General features: G+C 40.2%; 1 protein-coding gene and 1 pseudogene across 1 annotated transcript in view; one reads left to right on the top strand and one right to left on the bottom strand.

Annotated features, from left to right (window-relative positions):
• The window catches only part of PLCZ1 (phospholipase C zeta 1), a 48,461-nt gene extending 43,964 nt beyond the window's left edge, over positions 1-4,497 (top strand). Inside the window, exons 12-13 of the mRNA XM_070370139.1 lie at positions 3,108-3,257; positions 4,412-4,497. Of these exons, the coding sequence (XP_070226240.1) occupies positions 3,108-3,257; positions 4,412-4,497 (236 nt within the window). The remainder of the gene's footprint in view (positions 1-3,107; positions 3,258-4,411) is intronic.
• Positions 4,498-6,264: 1,767 nt separating this feature from the next.
• On the bottom strand, positions 6,265-9,920 carry LOC102274875 (ADP-sugar pyrophosphatase pseudogene; annotated as a pseudogene).
• Between the last annotated feature and the right edge of the window lie 9,194 nt (positions 9,921-19,114).

The following is a 19,114-nucleotide window of genomic DNA, read 5'->3' as shown; positions in this document are numbered from 1 at the left end:
TCCTTTGAGAGCAGAACCTTCTTTGAGTGAATATTCTCAAAGTATAGTGGACTTCATTTCAGAGTCTGGAAATCTGCTCCAGGTTGAATGGCATGGACAGAGAAGCAGGTGCAGTTTGAGCTATCTTTTTCTTCTTTGGTGATAATTCCCTCAAAATCCAATGTTTGCCTCCTCCCAAACCCCAAATATTCCTCCACCTCAGCCTCTAGGAACAAAGGAGAGAAAAAAGTTTTGGAAAGTTTTATTACCTCATCCTGTGTTATCATCGGGAAGGGATACTAGTAGTAACTCACTGCCTTATTTGGCTTCTGTTAGAGTTGAAATGGCAATGTCAAGAAATGGTAACTGCTAATATCAGGAAGCTTCTAGTAACCTATCCTTTGTTCTCTCCATCCCCCTTACTTGAGTCTTCATGACTAAATGCACAGAACATTAATTTATTCCATGCACCCCTTACGTAATACTGTGATTTTAGCTCCCATTAGAAATTTGATTGCATCCCTGGTTTCATGGGAATATACCTACAAAAATTCAGTTTGGTTCACCAGACATTATTGAGCCTATCATGTTAAAAGCCTGATTCTAAGTATCAAAAAACTTAAAACCTCTATTGACTACATTCTTATGTATGCCCCAACTAATTTTATTATAGATAGTTTATAGTTCAGTGTGGAATATGAGATGTAAGTGAAATTGTTATGAAAGAGTCATTAGTGCCTTAAAGAAAGTACAAAGAATTGTATGGAAGGGGCAAATTTGAAGATGGTTCTTGGCAAATGAGTAGAATTTTTTTTAATAGAGATTGAAGATAAGGGAATTTTCTTTCTTTCTTTTTTCTCCATTTTTGGCCACACTTTGAGACTTGTGGGATCTTAGTTCTCTGACCAGGGATAGAACCCAGGTGATAGAGAACATGCTGAATCCTAACCACTGTTCCTCTAGGGAATTCCCTAGGATAAGGGAATTTAAGGCAAAAGTACTATGTGTGCTAAAACATGGAGAAAACAAAATTCAAACATGTTAGCAGAAAGTACAAAAGTTCAAGTACAGTATACTTAAGAAAGATTAGTTGTGAGATAAAATGAGAGATTTACTTTGGAGATGGCTATGGAAAATCATGAAAGCCATGACACAGTAATAGAAACTTTCTTTTCTGTATAAAATGAATAAAACTAAAACTTTTAAACAGGGATATAAAGCACTAAGAACTGAGTGTTCACAGAGATCGTTTCTACAGAGTAGAGAGGAAGAAGTGTGAGAGAGAAAGATGAGAAATACAGGAGAGTCAGGATGTGGTTTCACAGCGACACGATGCAGAAATCAAGTCTTAAAGAAGGGCTGCACCGTCAGAAAAGGAACGGAGGATGCACGTGAGGAAGACCGGCAGGACTGAAAGTGTCGATAGCGGACGAGAAGGGTGCTGAGATCGCCTAGCTGCTAGGGTGATGGTAGTGCATTCAAAGACAGGAGCGTCTGGGAGGAAAACAATCACGTTTGCGTACAATAAGGAAGTGAGTTTTTAGAAACACTTAATCATTTGGTTGCATCAGGTGTTAGCTGCAGCATGGAGTATCTTCATTTCGTCATGTGGGATCTTTCCTTGTGGTGCTGGACTCTCTAGTTGTGGCGCAGGCTCTGGGATGTACAGGCTTCAGTAGCTGCAGCACTTGGTCTTTCTAGGTGTGGTGGGTAGGCCTTGTTGCTCCAAAGCACGTGGGATCTTAGTTCCCTGAACAGGGATTGAACCTGGGTCTCCTGTATTGCAAGGTGGATTCTTAACCACTGGACCACCGGGGAAGTCCCGTGATTTTTAACTATATTTGTAACTATCAAATTATTATTATTATTTTTTACTTTGACAACTAAAAGGACTTTCACATATATCTATGTATGATTTTATGTGTATATGAAAGAGTATGGTCAAGCAGGGTTAGAAGACAGAGAATAAGTCAGTATAAGAATTTTGTGCAGATATTTTGTAGTGTCTATAGAGATTTCACTCTTAAACCTGTTTCCTGTACTTCACTGAATTATTTCTCTACTAGGGCAAGGTAAGGTGGTCATTATTTCAATGTGAGTCAATTCGTTTAATATTTTCACTAGCATTGACTGCATTCTGAATTCCTACCTAGTAAACATGCACTTGTGACCAAAGATATACCATAAAAAGCATAGATAAGGTATAATAAGTCACAGATGCTTCAATATGTGCTGAAACGTGACACAAAGGGCAAATCTTTTGAGGTAGTATGTGTAGCATTGCCTTTGTACATGAAAAACAATGCATTATTTTTCCCTGAACTTTTTTTTATTAAAGTAAGAGCATTTATTTGATCTGGATGAGAATTTCTTGGTTCCATTCAATTATGCTTAATTTTTATCTGATTTGGGTCACATTGTAATGCAATTTGGATTTCTTGTTTGGCAGGAGAGTATTTGGGATGATCTGTTTCGCTAGGGACATAGATTACTCATCAATTTTGGATTTGAAAATAAGCATTTAATCAAAAGAAGGATCAAGAGCTGACTTTAGAGCAAACATTAGTGAACTCTCAGTCCAACCACTGTCTGTAGTTCTTCCCATAATATGTCCTGATCTAGTCTCCTGTTATATAACTTCCTGTTGTTATATAACTTCCTGTTGAACACCAACAGTCATATTATACAACAGTTACACGTTTCTGCTGTGAAATCAGACACCATTTGTTTGATTTCCTGCCCCACTACTTAATGGCTATTTCTTGAAGGCTATTTCATACACACACAAAAATGGCTATTTTTTGAAGATTATGAAACATCTTTGTGACTCAGTTTCCCATCTGTAAGTGTTGACAGAGATAACCCTGGTGTGGGGATAAGTGAGATTATCTCCTTAAAGTTTTTAGAATATTGCCCAGCACTTGTAAACACCTAATAAGTATTATTATTGCCATTATTATTTCTTTCTCATTGGATGCATAAAGATTTAAGTCCTCTAAACCATTAGCTTTCATTATTACTATTAAAGTGTTAAAAATAAGAATTTTAGAGAACAGATATTAAGCATTTTCCCCTAGGAACAGTCTTTGATTTTTTTTTTTTATTCTATCTCTTCCTTTATATTTCAGCTTTTAATCCAAGATGGAATGAAACATTCACATTTGTTATTCAGGTGCCAGAATTAGCATTGATTCGTTTTGTTGCTGAAAATCAAGGTTTAATAGCTGGAAATGAATTTCTTGGACAATATACTTTACCAGTTCTATGCATGAACAGAGGTAATATTCTGAAAAGTAAGATGACTGTGCTAATATTTATGTGTAACTTGAGTTTAACAAAGAGACTCTTTGATATACCAAATAGCTGTCTTCATTACAGATATGTAAAGAAAAAAATTTATATATACATATATATATATTGATATAGTTCTTCCTAGTGGAATTATAGAAGTATGTTCTGATACATAAGGTGGGATTGGGGACTGGGAATGCCAGGAAGACTAATTAGACAAACTTGACTTATATGAAAATTTCTCTGCATGGATTATAGCTCTTTTGTTTCAGTTAAGAGTAGGCATGACTGCCATGAAGGAATGAAGGATGGGAACCATTCAGAAGGGAGAAGCAGTGACTCTTTTTTTCCACCTGAGAAGAGACAGGGAGCCCAAGATTCTTATCTTGACTCTTTTCAGAGCTGCCTTGCAGTCACCTCTCTGGGGTGATTTACAGTGTGCTCCCAATTTTATCCTTATATTTACTTCTCTAGTACCATCTGAGATGTACCTAGAAAACGGCCTTTCTGAAGCAGAAGGCCGTGATGGTGATGGCTAATTTTGGAGATGCATCATTTTCGGGGCAGGGCAGGGGGGAAGTATGAGGTGTTGTGGTACTTAATATGAAGTTGGAGTAGAAACTTCAAATATTTTAGTTTGGAGGAAAATGAATATACATGATGGAATATAGTTGCGTAGTCCTAGTTTTTATATGTACTTTATATTTCTTGCTGGGAAAGATTGAAGGCAAAAGGAGAAGGGGGAAGCAGAGGATGAGATGGTTAGATAGCATCACCGACTCAATAGACATGGATTTCTGGCACAACAACAGACAGCACAAGACTTGACATGAGACAGTCAATTTATATCTACCCCAAGTTTGAGATTCAGTAGAATACAGTGTATTTTTACAGTTAACACTGTAGCAGTGGAAAATATTTTGGGCATCCCTATAGCCCAACTCATGGACATGAATTTGAGCAAACTCCAGGAGATAGTGGTAGACAGAGGAGTCTGGCATGCTGTATAGTCCATGGGGTTGCAAAGAGTCAGACGACTGAGCAACAAACAACAAAGTATGTTATTTCTCAGGAGCCCTATTGGGGCCCCTGCTGATGAATGTATTTTTATTGTGTTAATCAGATGTGATTCCTTTTGCAGGTTACCGTCGTGTTCCTCTGTTTTCCAAAATGGGTGAGAGTCTTGAGCCCGCTTCCCTTTTTATTTATGTTTGGTACATCAGATAGCCACTCATGGTACTTGGCATATCATTAGCTTACACATTGCAATAAAACAGTCTAGAATGAATGTCTAGATATTTTTTCTCTTTTTAAATTTATTTATTTATTATTATTTTATTATTTTTTAATGTAAAGAAAAATAATTATTTTGAAGTACTGAGCAAATTCACTTTTAAATATGCAAACTAGAGCAATGGAAACAAAACAAAAGCTTCAGTGGGTCCCGACTCAGCGTGACATCCTTGTCAGCCAATTTCTCTTCCCCCCCTGTTTCTGAGGCTGCTCTTTCAACTTGCTTGTATCATGTTTAATTAGTAGAATTTACAAGTTTCTAAAATATGTCTGAGTGAATAAGATATGTTGGCAAATATTTGGAGGTATAAAAGAAATGTGAAATCTAAGAGTGTTTTAACTTCTAGACACCCACTAGTGCATATTGTAGTGGGAAGGAATTGGATTCCAGGTGCTTAGTGCCCTTTTACATCCCGGAGAGTAATTAGCCCTTACACTGTCAGACTACTTCTTAAATGTTGTGCACTGGATTGGGTACCCTGTAATTACATAGACGTTTTTATGAGTGCATATGATTTTGATTTGCGTTCAAACTGCCTTCCAGACTCTGTATCTCTAAAAGTGATCTACTACAGTGGCTTACATGCTCAGATCTCGGAATGAATTTGCACTGTGTCTGAATCTGCTTCCCTGGTGGCTCAGCTGGTAAAGAATCTGCCTGCAATGTGGGAGACCTGGGTATGATCCCTGGGTTGGGAAGATCCCCTGGAGAAGGGAAAGGCTACCCACTCCAGTATTCTGGCCTGGAGAATTCCATGGACCATATAGTCCATGGGGTCTCAAAGAGTCAGATGCAACTGAGTGACTTTCACTTCCCTTCTGAATCTGCACTAAGTGTACATTGAAGTTAGTCTCTTGGTCAGATTTGAAAATTGCTGTGCTATTTCATATACTGGGCTTCTCACCATCAGCAAGGTTTTGCTTTACTAAATGTCATATGTAGAAGAATATGGTTCAGTATTAACTGTTTTTCAAAAAACCAAGCATACTAATACTGATTCTACCATATTGTTGCATGGCAGTGAGGTGAAATCACCCAGTTGCCCTTTTGACAACAAAAAGAGCCATTATAAGTATTTCTTGAAATTAAATCTGACTTTATAATTAAAACAACAAAAATGACTCTTTGTTTATGATTGTTAATGCATTATCACTTGATAGCCAGAAAAATACACTAAAAGTCATCTACCATGTTTTCCTACTATCATGGTTTAGCCTCAGAACTAAATATTTAAAATAAACATGCCACTGGGAATTGAAATACCCAGCCTATAAGAAGTTGGGTATCCCAGATTGCTCAGTGTATAATCATCCAGATCCTCCTTCATGGGCTGTCAGGAGTTAAGACCAAGAGACAGTCTTCCCAGTGGGCTTCCCCAGTGGCACGGTGCCTGCAGTGCAGAGGACTCCAGAGATGCAGGTTTGATCCTTGGGTTGGGAAGATCCTTTAGAGTAGGAAAGCACTGGTAAAAACTCATAGACTGAGGAGCCTGGCAGGCTATGGCTTATGGACTCACACAGGAGTTGGGCATAATGAGCACATAAGCACAGTCTTCCCAGGGGGGAAATGAACAGCCAATTCTCACAGGAATGCTTCTCTTTTGCCAGATTACAAAAGGATTTTATATTTGTTTATAATGCTTTTATTTTATGAAAAAACCAATTTCAAATCTCCCTGAAAACTAAGCCGGATACAAAGTCTTAGTGAAGGAGGCCTGGTGGTTCTGTGTGCAGAAACGTGGCTACTGTCCTTTGGCATTCCAGCTTCAGGAAGAGCCCTTCAAAAGGCCTCACGTGTGCATGTTTTAGTGACCTGAGCACAGAAATAGACTCTGGCATTTACTCTCAGATACCCTTCAGCTACCAGAGCACCCCATCTCTTCAGCAGGTCATTCTTTAGTAAGGAAATTACTTCCACAAATTCTCCATCTCCTGACTGTGGCTTAGGCCTTACATTTTCATTATCATCTGCACTGAGAGTTATGGTAGAGATGTGTGGGGTGCAACTAATTTGACAAACCCAGATCCATACGTATGGCTGAAGAACATGCAGCATTACCCTTATAAAAGCTGGTTTTCTTCCTCGAGCTTCCGAAGAGCAGCTGCTTCTGGGCTTTCGCTGTCATCCATCGGACTGGGGGGAATTCATGGCAGTAGCCTCCCACTGGTGGTTGGAACTGCTTCACTAGAATGATGCGTTCCTAGCAAAGGGTTCTTTGAGGCTCTGGGGTAACTGCCACCCCCATCACCCGACTATCCTCTTTGCTTTGCTGTTTCACAACTTCTTGTGTGACCAGTAGGATCCCTGTAAGTTGTTTTTTCAAGCATGATCCATTCCAGAAGGATCTTATTTAAATCATTTACTGTTCAACCTAATAGCAAGTGGCCTGTTCCACCCATTAATGCAAGGCTTTCACCTTCTCTAAACTCCTAAAGCCTTTTGAAGATTTGGAATTCCATGAAAGTTTAAAGGCTTTTATCGGTGAATATTGTAAGAGTTCCTTAATTCTTGAAGCAGAAAGAACTTATTTCTCATTTACACCGAAAAGATTTAAAATAAGGAAGAAAAAAGGATCTTTCCTTTTCTCACTTTCCTTCAGGTACCACTCAAACTCAGCTCACTCTTTGGAGACAAAATCTTTCTTTAATATCCCACACTACTTTAGAAATGCAATTTTGAAAGGAAACATTAGATTGTTATTTCCCTTCCAGTAATCTTGGAATGTCTTTAGGCATGTCTGTTTTCATTTTATGTGCATTATTTATCATTTACATCACCCTTTAAATTAAACTGGTACCATTATTATTACTATTATTATTTTCTCACAAGAGCTTTTACCAGATACTACCCATAGAAACTCCACTGCCAGAGATGTTCTCATATTAGAGAAGATTGGGAATGGTGTGAAAAGCCAGCTTTGACTTATTTCTAAGCCTAATTCACTTGTAGAAAAATAATTGTGTTGGTGAGGGAAAAGAAACAGAAGAAACAGCTAAAATGAACCTCTAGGCTGTGCTAACGGAAGATCTTTTAGCTTTTAAACTCTAGTTTAAATGTCACTTCCTCAGGGTGGCCAACCATGACCTCCTAGATTAGGTTACATTCCTTGCTTTATGTCTCCATGCAACTGAGGAAAGTGACAGCTAGGAAGTGACTTTGCACTGTCAGGGAGGCCTTGGTGTTGCTGGGAGCTAGCCTGACACTCACAGTCAGGCTACGGTGTTCTTTTGCCAGACGTGAACGATTTCACATCAATACCCAACAGGGCCACTGTGTGACCACAATGGATAAGGAGAAAAACGGGACCAGTCTGTAAGTCTGCAACCCTGGTGGGGCACCTGACAGAAGCATGAATATTGTCCAAACACCAAAGTGCCAAACACTCCTGGGGAAACGTGAATGACTCTTGGATTCTTCACCTGCTTCCTTGGACCTTCTCTCAAATCATCTAACACAAGCCTGAATCCAACAGTACGTCCTTTGCTGAGACACTCCATGGCTCTTCATTTGTGTATCTCCCTCATTGAGATGAGGAGTCAACCCACTGTGTGTGTTTCTGGTGGTCTTTGGCTGGAGGTCATTAACACAAACCTGGACTCTTCCTTTTGTTACTCTCATGACCTTTTAGTGATCAATGACAGGAAAGTTTTGTTATGTCATTAATTTTGACCTTTATTTCCCCCCCCCCTTGCTTCTGGTTGTTTAGAACTTCAAATAGAAAACATGCAGATCACAGTCTAGACTTACCTTGACTTTTGTTTGGGAGATGGTGGCCACTGGAGGCCACTGATGGTGGTTGCTCTTAAGTTGCCCTATTTTTGAAAGAAGTGTAGAAGAACTGCATAGAGCTGTAAAAAGGAGGTCTTTATGTAAATTTTGGTTAGGGAGGAGTATATGGTGTCCTGAGATGCAGACATGAGAATCCCAGATTCCACTTGAAAATTTATGCAAATTTCAGGGGTTATTTGGGAGCCACAAAGGCAGGAACCTCATGCTGTGGATTAGGATCGGGAAAATGGAATCGCTTACTTTTAGTGAAGCCCTTCTGGGCTTGACCAATAAACATTTTATTGAGAGACTATATGAATTAGATTCTATTTTCAGGAGTTATTGAAATTCCTTGTTTTTTGCTAGTCTCTAAACATTTGCTGAATTACATTTCTTTCAAGGTAACAACCCTCTGGAAATATTTGTACCAACAAAGCTTTCTTGTGATGCATTCTGGATTCTTAGGCCATAAAGTTTGAGTCCCCTGTAGTATTTGGAGGTAAGTTATTTTTACCAGCCACTAGAAATTTCCACTTAAACATCAAAGAGGTAGATTAAAGTGGAATTTGAGATTATGAGAGGTTGGTCTTCTTTGAGTCTTGCATTCTTACGCATCACCTTAGCACATGGTAGTGGCGGGGATGGTGGTGGGAGCTGATGTTAAATTCCTTACAAACCTACACATTCGCAGGAACCCATGCTCTCTGTCTACTTTCCATTCCATTTGTATACAATTTAACCTTTAAAAAATTATTTATTTATTTGACTGTGCCAGGTCTTGGTTGCAGCACGTGGGGGCTAGTTGTTTTATGTTTCTGGTTTTTTGACCTAGAGGCACGTGGGACCTTACCTCCCCAACCAGGGATCAAATCCACACCCCCTGCATTGGACGGCGAAGTCTTAACCACTGTCCCTAAAGTTCTTTTTCTGATGACATGAGGAAAACTTCTTGTATTTCCCCCCTCTTATTGTTTTAATATTATTTTCAGATAGTTTGAGCTGGATTTATAGTTTGAGCTGGATTTATACCTTTTTTTTTGTTACTCCATCCTTTGGTCTATTTCTGTAGTTCATATAAGGATAACAGTGTTTCCTGGACCTGAGTGTCATGTTTACTTTTCCTATCCCTTCGCTCTGGCCTAGGCGTTTGTTTTTCTTTCTACTCTCAAAGTTCTGTCTAGAGGGAGATGAAGTCAGTGAGTTTCATGTTTGTTCCACATCCCTTGTTCACATGAGTCTTGACCATCTTGATCCTCTGGAGTAGGTTGTGTTGTTATTATTTAGTTGCAAGTCATGTCTGACTCTTCTGTGACTCCATAGATTATAGCCCGCCAGGCTCCTCTGTCCATGGAATTCTACAGGCAAGGATGCTGGAGTGGGTTGCCATTTCCTTCTCCAGGGGATCTTCCTGACCCAGGGATCAAACCCTCATCTCCTGCACTGGCAGGCGATTCTTTACCACTGAGCCACCCAGGAAATGGTTAGTCTCACCTAAACTGTTCCTTTCAGACCAATATCTGCTCCAGAGCAAGTCTTGATCTGTAACCATCCTGTCTGATTTCCCTTCAGTAAGTCCTGTTTGCTTCATTTTCCCTTACAGTACCAGTTCTAGAGATTTTCCAAATAGGTTCCCCTAGGCCCTCTTGCCAATAATTATTTCCTTTTGAAAGTCACATAATAATTCTTGGAATCCTTTATACCTGTCTTCCTGGGTTTCCCTCTCAAATATGACCAGATTTGCTTATCACTTAATTACTCTGTCTCAGTTTTTGAGAGATGGTTTCCCAGTTGTTCTTACAAAATGCTGCTGCTTTATGAGAAATCTTTTTAAAGTTTTTCTAATTTTAACTCTCTCTAGGATGTCATGATAGCTGCTCTCCAAGGCCTTTCCTCTTTTTATCTGGTTGACTTTTTTTTTGAACCAGTAACAATTGAAATATATTGCCGTTTTCGATTACTTTTTCAAGAGAAACTGGATTTGAATCTGTCACCTTTTTCACTTTGTAGTTCTCTCTCCTGGCTCTTAGCATCTCATTTCCCCTTCATATCTGCCCGGTTTATGTTTTTAAGACCCCAGTATTTCTTTCAAGGAAATATCATTCTCATTACTACTCTGTTTGATGCCTTCTATTTTATTTTCCTTTTTCTACTACCTTTGTTCTGATGGTAAGAAATTCCAGTTCCTTCTTGATTCCTGGGGTAAATCAGAATTTCAGAGCCAGAGGCTAACGGGCACAGACTTTTAAATTGCTTTTTCAGTTTTGGGGCATTTAATAATCTCAGTCAGTTATTTTTTGACCTCAGCCTAGAAAGAGGGCATATTCTCTTTATGAAAAGAATACCCATTTTTTTAATTTAAATATTAATAAAATCCACTTCCTTTCTGGCAATTGGAGGCATGGTTGAAATATCTGAACTCTAATAATTAGAGTTTCTTTAATTATCAAATGCAGTACCTCCTTGAGACTAGTGTTATTTCTTTGACTGAAGACTGTGGACATGACACACAAATTCAGGTTTGGCCCCATCTCTTCCACAGCTGTTATCCTAAAGTCACTTCAAAATAATACACATACGCACACACACACACACACACACACACAAGAACACAGTTTGGGGAAGTTGATACAGTAGGAAACATATCTGTCTCTGGAGCTAAGAATTTTAAGCTCTAACTTTACTAGAGCTTGTAGCACACTTTAAATTCAGCTAATGTTCAAATTTCTGGCCTAGTTATTTTGAGATATGGCTGAGAAATCCATTAAAGAAAGCAGCCGATGTTCTTTTATCACCTAATGCTTAAAAAGCTTAAGAAAATTTTAAAAGGGTTATCTTTCTCTTATAGTCTGTTTTGTTCTAAAGACTAAATCTTACATGGTCTGTACTCATTAATGCCTAAAGGTTTAATGCTACATCCCTTTAATGATAAAAACCAGTCATTTGGTGCAATCTAAGCCATTACAAACTACCAAGGTTAATAAATCCACATAGCCCGTGCTTACCAAAGCCTAAAGTCCAAGCAGTGTCTCTTGGTCTACTGAAACTTGTGTTGATGCTGTGTTTACTCCAACATTAAAAACATTTTTTTTAATTTAATTTTGGCTGTGTTGGGTCTTCATTCTTGTGTTGGCTTTTCTCTAGTTTCAGCGAGCAGGGGCTACAATTCATTATAGGGCATGGGCTTCTCATTGCAGTGGCTTCTCTTGTTGCCAAGCACAGGCTCTAGGGCTCATGGGTTTCAGTGGTTTCAGCATGCGAGTTTTAGTAGTTGTGGCTCCTGGGCTCTAAAGCACAGGCTCAGCAGTTGTGGTACATGGGCTTAGTTGATCTGCAGCATGTGGGATCTTTCCAGAGCAAGGATCAAACCATGTCTCCTGCATTGGCTGGTGGATTCTCCATCATTGAGCCAACAGGGAAGCCCTCCAATATTTTTTTGAAGAAAAAGTGTTAGGTTTAATATGTTTATCTAAATTGTATTGAGAACATTCTGGATCCTGTGCTAAGAAATAAAGTATATCTTAATTTGTGACATTTGTGTTAACAATATGAGGGTTAAGGTTGCTGGGCAGTTTAGTCACTAGAATTTCTCTCATGTATTAAATCTTCACTTTGGGCCTAGATAATATGTCAGTCATGGTAGCTCTTCAATAATCCATTTCTTTTTGGGAATCAAGTCCTGACCTTGAGCTGTGTTTGCTAGAAATGAGTCTGTTACCATAACCGCTTAATTGTTTGATATCAGTAGCCATGTCATATCTGTGACCCTCAGTTTCTTTTAGCCCGCTCGTTTTGAGATGTCTTAGTTTTCTGTGGAAGTTTCTCAGGGATTTTGAAGATGAGAATGCAGGGGTTGGGGTTCATGGGATGGGCAGTTGTCCAGTGCTTCCAGTCCCTCACATCCAGGTAACTTAAAAATCCGCCCCTCCCCCAGTGTGTATGTAAACATTACATTCAAGAATTCATTTGACTGGAAATGAATTTACACTATGAGACATTTGAATATTATTAGTTTCTAAAACTATAATAATCTCTCCCTTCCCCATCTCATTGGGTTTCCCTGATAGCTCAGTTGGTAAAGAATCCACCTGCAATGCAGGAGACCCCAGTTCAATTCCTGGGTCAGGAAAATTCACTAGAGAAGGGATAGGCTACCCACGACAGTATTCTTGGGCTTCCCTTTTGGATCAGCTGGTAAAGAATCCTCCTGCAATGTGTGAGACCTGGGTGTGATCCCTGGTTGGAAAGATGCCCTAGAGAAAGAAAAGGCTACCCACTGCAGTATTCTGGCCCAGAGAATTCCATGGACTGTATAGCCCATGAGATCACAAAGAGTTGGACACGACTGAGCGGCTTTCACTTCCCCATCTCATTAGACTTCTTGTAAAAGGCAAATAAAATACAGATATAAAAAGGCTAAAAGAGCTGTAAAACATGATATGAATGAGAGTTAAGACTAGGAACCTTGTTTTTCTCATTCACTGGTGTCTTGTTTTTCTCGTTCACTGGTGTGTCATTCAGTCATTATTCAGGCATTTAATTTATAAAGACTTACTAAGCATCTACTACATGCCAGGTTTTTGTAGGGGCTAGAACAGCAAAACAAATGAAGACTCAATGTTAGATTCATTTGTTAGAGCTGCCATGAAAAATTACACCAACTTGGTGACTTAAACAACAGAAATGTTTTTGTCTCACACTTCTGGGAGATACAAGCCTGAAATTAAGGGGCTGGCAGTGTTGGTTCCTTCTGACAATCTGTTCCACACATCTCTCCTAGCTCAGGTAGTTTGTTGGTATTCCTTGGCTTATACATGCATCACTTTAACCTCTACTTCATGTTTTCATATGGCGTTCTCTCTGGTTGCAGGTCAATGTCCAGATTTCCTCCTTTTATAAGGACACTGGTCTTATTGGATTACAGGCCCACTCTACTCTAGGATGACCTCTTCTTAGCTAGTTACATCTGCAGTGACCCCATTTCCAAATAAAGTTGCATTTTGAGGTTACTGGTGGTTACTGTGCTTTGTTGTGCTCAGTTGTGTCCAACTCTTCCGTGACCCCATGGACTGTAACCCTACAGGGTCCTCTGTCCATGGAATTTCCCAGGCAAGAATACTGGAGTGGTTGCCATTTCCTTCTCCAAGAGATCTTTCCAAACCAGGGATCGAACCCACATTTCCTGCATTGGCAGGCAGGTTCTATATCACTGAGCTACCTGGGAAGCCCTTCTGGTTGTTAGGACTTATCAATTTTGAGGGGACATAATTCAGTCCATAAAACTTACGTAGTGAAAGTGAAAGTGAAGTTGCTCAGTCATGTCCAACTCTTTGTGACCCCATAGACTGTAGCGTACCAGGCTCCTCTGTCCATGGGATTTTCCAGGCAATAGTACTGGAGTGGATTGCCATTTCCTTCTCCAGGGGATCTTCCCAACCCAGGGCTCGAACTTGGGTCTTCTGCATTGTAGACAGATGCTTTACCGTCTGAGCCACCAGGGAAGTCCAAAACTTACATAACATCTGTCTAAATATAAAAGTTATAAATAAAGCCAAGAAGTCATTAAGTGCAACATGTCTTGTTCTCCTCTATAAACACCTGAAAAGACAGCTTTTAATGGAGAATTCTTGGATGTCTTAGAGATCTGTGTTGGATTATGGTGACCTGAAAAGGACTGGGTCCTCTCCTAGAACTGGCTCTCCTTCTGTATGTCCTGTTTCGCCTACGGGCTCCCTCCTGTACTGTCAGCGGCCTCATGCACATTTGTGGACGCTCCAGCTGGTACATTTAAGCTGCATCCATATACACTGTAAGCAGCTTGCCCTTGGCCACCACTGGAGCCTAGGCATTCCTCGCCCTGATGTGGTGTCTGACTTCAGGCGAATGGATCCTTAGAAGGCCTGCAGAGGCTGTTTGGGCAGGGAATTCTGGAGTCATGTGTACCTAGAATTTGGTCTAGAATGAGGCTTGTGGGTATAGGTGAGTCATAGACCTCACCATAGGTATATGGTGAGGGCACCTGAGCAAGGATTCTTCTTGCCTGGGTCTATAGCTGTACTGTCAGTGACAACACTTCTTGAGAGTCTTGTGTTTTAGTGAAAGGATACAAAACATGAATAATAAAAAAAATAAATAAGTAAATTGTATAGAATGTTCAAAGGTTATAAGGATATAAGAAAAAAAGTAGAGCCAAGTGGGAAGGATCTGGTGTGTATTTGAGGACAGAGCAGGTTTCAGTATGACACAGACAGGTCGAGATGGAAACATATGACCAAAACTTGAAAGAGGTGAGAGAACAGGTAGGTGGATACATGGGACAAAAACACATTTTGGAGGAAAGGAGCTGCGTGAAAGATTCCAGGGAAGAAGCATATGCCTAGAACACTCAGGGAATGGAAAGGAGGCCAGTGTTTCTTGAGTGTGTTGAGCATAGGAGGATGTAATGGGAGTTAAAATCAGAGAGATGACCAATGGGAGGCCAGATCACATTGGGCTTTTAGGCTATTTTGAAGGTTTGTGCTTTTACTCTGAGATTAGAAGGCTCTGCAAGGTTTTGAGCCAGAAGAACAATAGGATGACTCCAGTTGCTGAGTTGAGAATACACTGTAAGGACTTCTCTGTAGCTCAAACAGTAGAGAATCTTCTTGCAACACAGGAGACCTGAGTTTGATTCTTGGGTTGGGAAGATCTTCTGGATAAGGAAATGGCAACCCACACCAGTATTCTTGCCTGGAGAATCCCAAGGACAGAGGATCCTGGCAGGATACAGTCCTTGGGGTCACAAAGAGTCTGACATGACTGAGCGACTGAAACTATTACTATTACTATAAGGGCTGCTGCTGCTAAGTCACTTCAGTCGTGTCCAACCCACCAGGCTCCCCCATCCCTGGGATTCTCCAGGCAAGAACACTGGAATGGGTTGCCATTTCCTTCTCCAATGCATGAAAGTGAAAAGTGAAAGTGAAGTCACTCAGTCAGGTCTGACTCTTAGCGACCCCATGGACTGCAGCCTACCGGGCTCCTCTGTCCATAGGATTTTCCAGGCAAGAGTACTGGAGTGGGGTGCCATTGCCTTCTCCCAACTGTAAGGGCAGGCGGGGTAAACACAGAAACTAAGACTATTTAGAAGAAGGCAATTGTAGTAATTTGGGCCAAAGTTGATAGGATTGCCTTGAACAGGAGAGGAAACAGATGGAGAGGGGTAAGTGGTTGGATCTGGGAAAAGTTGACTATACTTTGTGTGTCCATCCCTCCTATTCATCTTGTTGTGATTCCTTCTTCTTATCTCCAATTGTAGAAATTTTCTACTAGTCTTCAGATTATTCTTATTTATAGTTGCTCTGTTGTTGTTCAGTAGCTAAGTTGTATCCGACATGGACTGCAGCACTCTGAGGCTCCTCTGTCCTCCACTATTGCCCAGAGTTTGTGCAAATTCATGTCCATTGAGTGGCTGTCTTTAGAAATAGCTGAGTTGCTTTGTAATTGGTTGTTATTTTGGTGTGCTTATGGAAGGAGGCGAATTCAGAGTCTTCCTACTCCATCATCCTGGCCATTCTTTGGGCTGGAGTTGTAAAACTGGGGAATACATAAGAGATAAGTGTTCAATTCCTGGGTTGGAAAGATTCTGGGTTGGAAAGACCCTGGAGGAGGATGTGGCAACCCACTCCAGTATTCTTGCCTGGAGAATCCTATGGACAGAGGAGGCTGGTGGGCTACAGTTCATGGGTCACAGAGTCAGACATGACTGAAGCAACTTAGCACGTATGTAGCATATGATATTTAAAGCCATCAAAATGGGATGAGACCAGTAGGGAGTGGAAGTTGATGGAGAAGAGGACCAAGGACTGGGCCCTAGACACTTCAACATTGGAGACTGTGGAGATGCTCCTGCACGGAAGACTGAGAAGGAGGGACCAGTGTTATAGAAGGAAAGCACAAGGGGGTGTTGTATTCTGGAAGTCAAAGGAAGAGCTTTGAGAAAGAAGGTTATTGACTGTGTATTTCAATGCTGCTGATAGGTAAGTTTGGATCAGGGCTAAATAGCTAAATCCCAAGGAAACTAAATAGCTAAATCCAAAGGAATCAGTTTGGAAACTGACCTTTGGATTTAGCTTTGTGGAGGTCAGTAGGTATCGTGACAAAAGCAGTTTTGTTGAAGTGTTTGGGACAAACATCTCCTTGGAATGATATGAGAGAAAATGAGAAGAGAAAATCTGGAGGCAGAGATTAGAGACAACCATTTTGAAAAGTTCTGCTGCAGAAAAGAGCCAGTCAATTAGATGAATATTTGGAAAGAAGACAGAAGTGCTGAGATATTTTTTAGAATAGTTGTTCCATCATGTAACCATGTATGTTGAAGAGACTTGTCTAGAAGAGAATAAAGAAATGATGCTTTTGCATAGAGGAGAATTCCAGTACTGTTTTTGAGTAGGTAAGACGTTGTTGTTGTTCAGTCCCTCAGTCATGTCTGACTCTTTGCGACCCCATGGACTGCATCATGCCAGGCTTCCCTGTCCTTCATCATCTCCCAGCATGCTCAGACTCATGTCCATTGAGTTGGTGATGCCATCCAACCATCTTGTGCTCTGTCGTCCCCTTCTCCTCCTGCCTTCTATCTTTCCCAGCATCAGAGTCTTTCTCAACGAGTTGACTCTTTGCATCAGGTGGCCAAAGTATTGGAGCTTCAGCTTCAGCATCGGTCTTCCGATGAATATTCAGAGTTGATTCCTTTAGGACTGACTGATTGGATCTCCTTGCAGTCCAAGGGACTCTCAAGAGTCTTTTCCAAATCCACAGTTCAAAACCATCAGTTCGACTGAGCTGGATAATCCCTCTTATAATATTTCTTTTTCTAAATGTTATTTAGAAACTTCAAGTGAGAAAAACAGCTCTTTGGAGGATGAAACGTCACATGTATAAAATACACCTTTTAGGATCATTTTTTTTTCTGGCCTATTTGAAATGCAAAGCCTCACTGAAAATCAATTTTGACAGAATTTCAATGTATCAGTCAATCTGTTGTGTGATTTTTATGTGTGGTGTTCTGTTATTGTTTTAAATAATTTTGGTTCTTCTCAGTTTCCAAAGATACATTTTATTGTGCTAAGAAATACAAAGCAATTTGTCTTGCCAGATGAGCTTCAGGAGTTATGTTTGTCTAAGGAATGTTGTCTGTGTTTTAAATGAACATATAATTGTTTACCAAAAGCTTGAGAAATGTACTTCAGTGTTTCAGAGGATCATTTGACTTCTGTGCACTAACAGCTGAGTCGTTTTGTGGTATTTACAGATTCTTCTTAACTGTAAATACAACTTGGGGGGTTATAATAAATGTTGGGGGAGAGTTGTAATAAATGACTGATGTCAATAGGAATTCAAGGAAGGCTGGAGCAAGATAGCGTGGGGTGGGGTGGTTATGGATCTATAAGTGAATAAAATATATACTACTGGGACTAGAGTCTGACAAACATTTTTTGCCCTGAAGACCGTCTTCCTTTGAAAAGGAAATTCCTGGGGGGAAAATGTACCAGATGATGAGGACCAACCAGGAGACAAACCAGTAATTCTGTGCTATGGAAGAAAACATGCTGGCTGTCCTTTTGTTAAGGATGTAATTACACTTGTTTTTTTTTTTTTTTATTGTATATTAGATGACCTTACTGCAGTTTTTACCTGTTATAAATAAAGAGACCTTGATGTTTTAAAAAAAACAAAAATCAGTTCTTTGGTGCTCAGCCTTCTTTATAGTCTAACTCTCACATCCATACATGACTACTGGAAAAACCATAGCTTTGATTAGATGGATTTTTGTTGGCAAAGTGATGTCTTTGCTTTTTAATATACTGTCTAGGTTTTTCATAGCTTTTCTTCCAAGGAGCCAGCGCCTTTTAATTTCATGGCTGCAGTCACTGTCCACAGTGTTTTTGGAGCCCAAGTAAACAAAGCCTTTCACTGTTTTCATTGTTTCCCCATCTCTATGCCATGAAGTGATGGGACAAGATGCCATGATCTTTGTATTTTGAATGTTGAGTTTTAGGCCAGCTTTTTCACTCTCCTCTTCTGCCTTTGTCAAGAGGCTCTTTGGTTCCTTTTCACTTTCTGCCATTAAGATGGTGTCATCTGCATATCTGAGGTTATTGATATTTCTCCCTGCAGACTTGATTCCAGCTTGTGATTCATCCAGCCCAGCATTTCACATGATGTACTCTGCATATAAGTTAAATAAGCAGGGTGACAATATACAGCCTTGACATATTCCTCCCCAATTTGGAACCAATGTGTTGTTCCAGGTTTGGTCCTCACTGTTGCTTCTTGACCTGCATACAAGTTTCTCAGGAGGCAGATAAGGTAGTCTGTTATTCCCATGTCTTTAAGAATTTTATACAGTTTGTTGTGATCCACACAGTCAAGGGCTTTCGCACAGTCAATGAAACAGAAGTAGATGTTTTTCTGGAATTCCCTTGCTTTTTCTATGATCCAAAAGCTTCCCAGGTGGCACAATTGGTAAAGAACCACTTGCCAATGCATGAGCTAAGAGGGCCTGGAGTCAAATGTACAAGCTGAGGGATTGGTTTTGGGTAGGAGCTGGGGTGGTTTTTCTATGATAATAAGTAGAAAGGTGGAATGTAGACTGTGCTGAGTGGGTAGACGTGCTCGTGGACTGATTCCAATTTCTAAGTGAAGTAGGAAACACAGTCATCAACTGAGAGTGAGGATTACGGTAGAGGGTTCTGGGGTTTCATCAGAGAGAAGGATATGGAATCACTCTATTAGAAAAGGACAGGG

This window comes from Bos mutus, chromosome 5, assembly GCF_027580195.1.
Source record: "Bos mutus isolate GX-2022 chromosome 5, NWIPB_WYAK_1.1, whole genome shotgun sequence".
Lineage (NCBI taxonomy): Eukaryota > Metazoa > Chordata > Mammalia > Artiodactyla > Bovidae > Bos > Bos mutus.
This window is presented reverse-complemented; position numbering and strand designations above follow the sequence as displayed.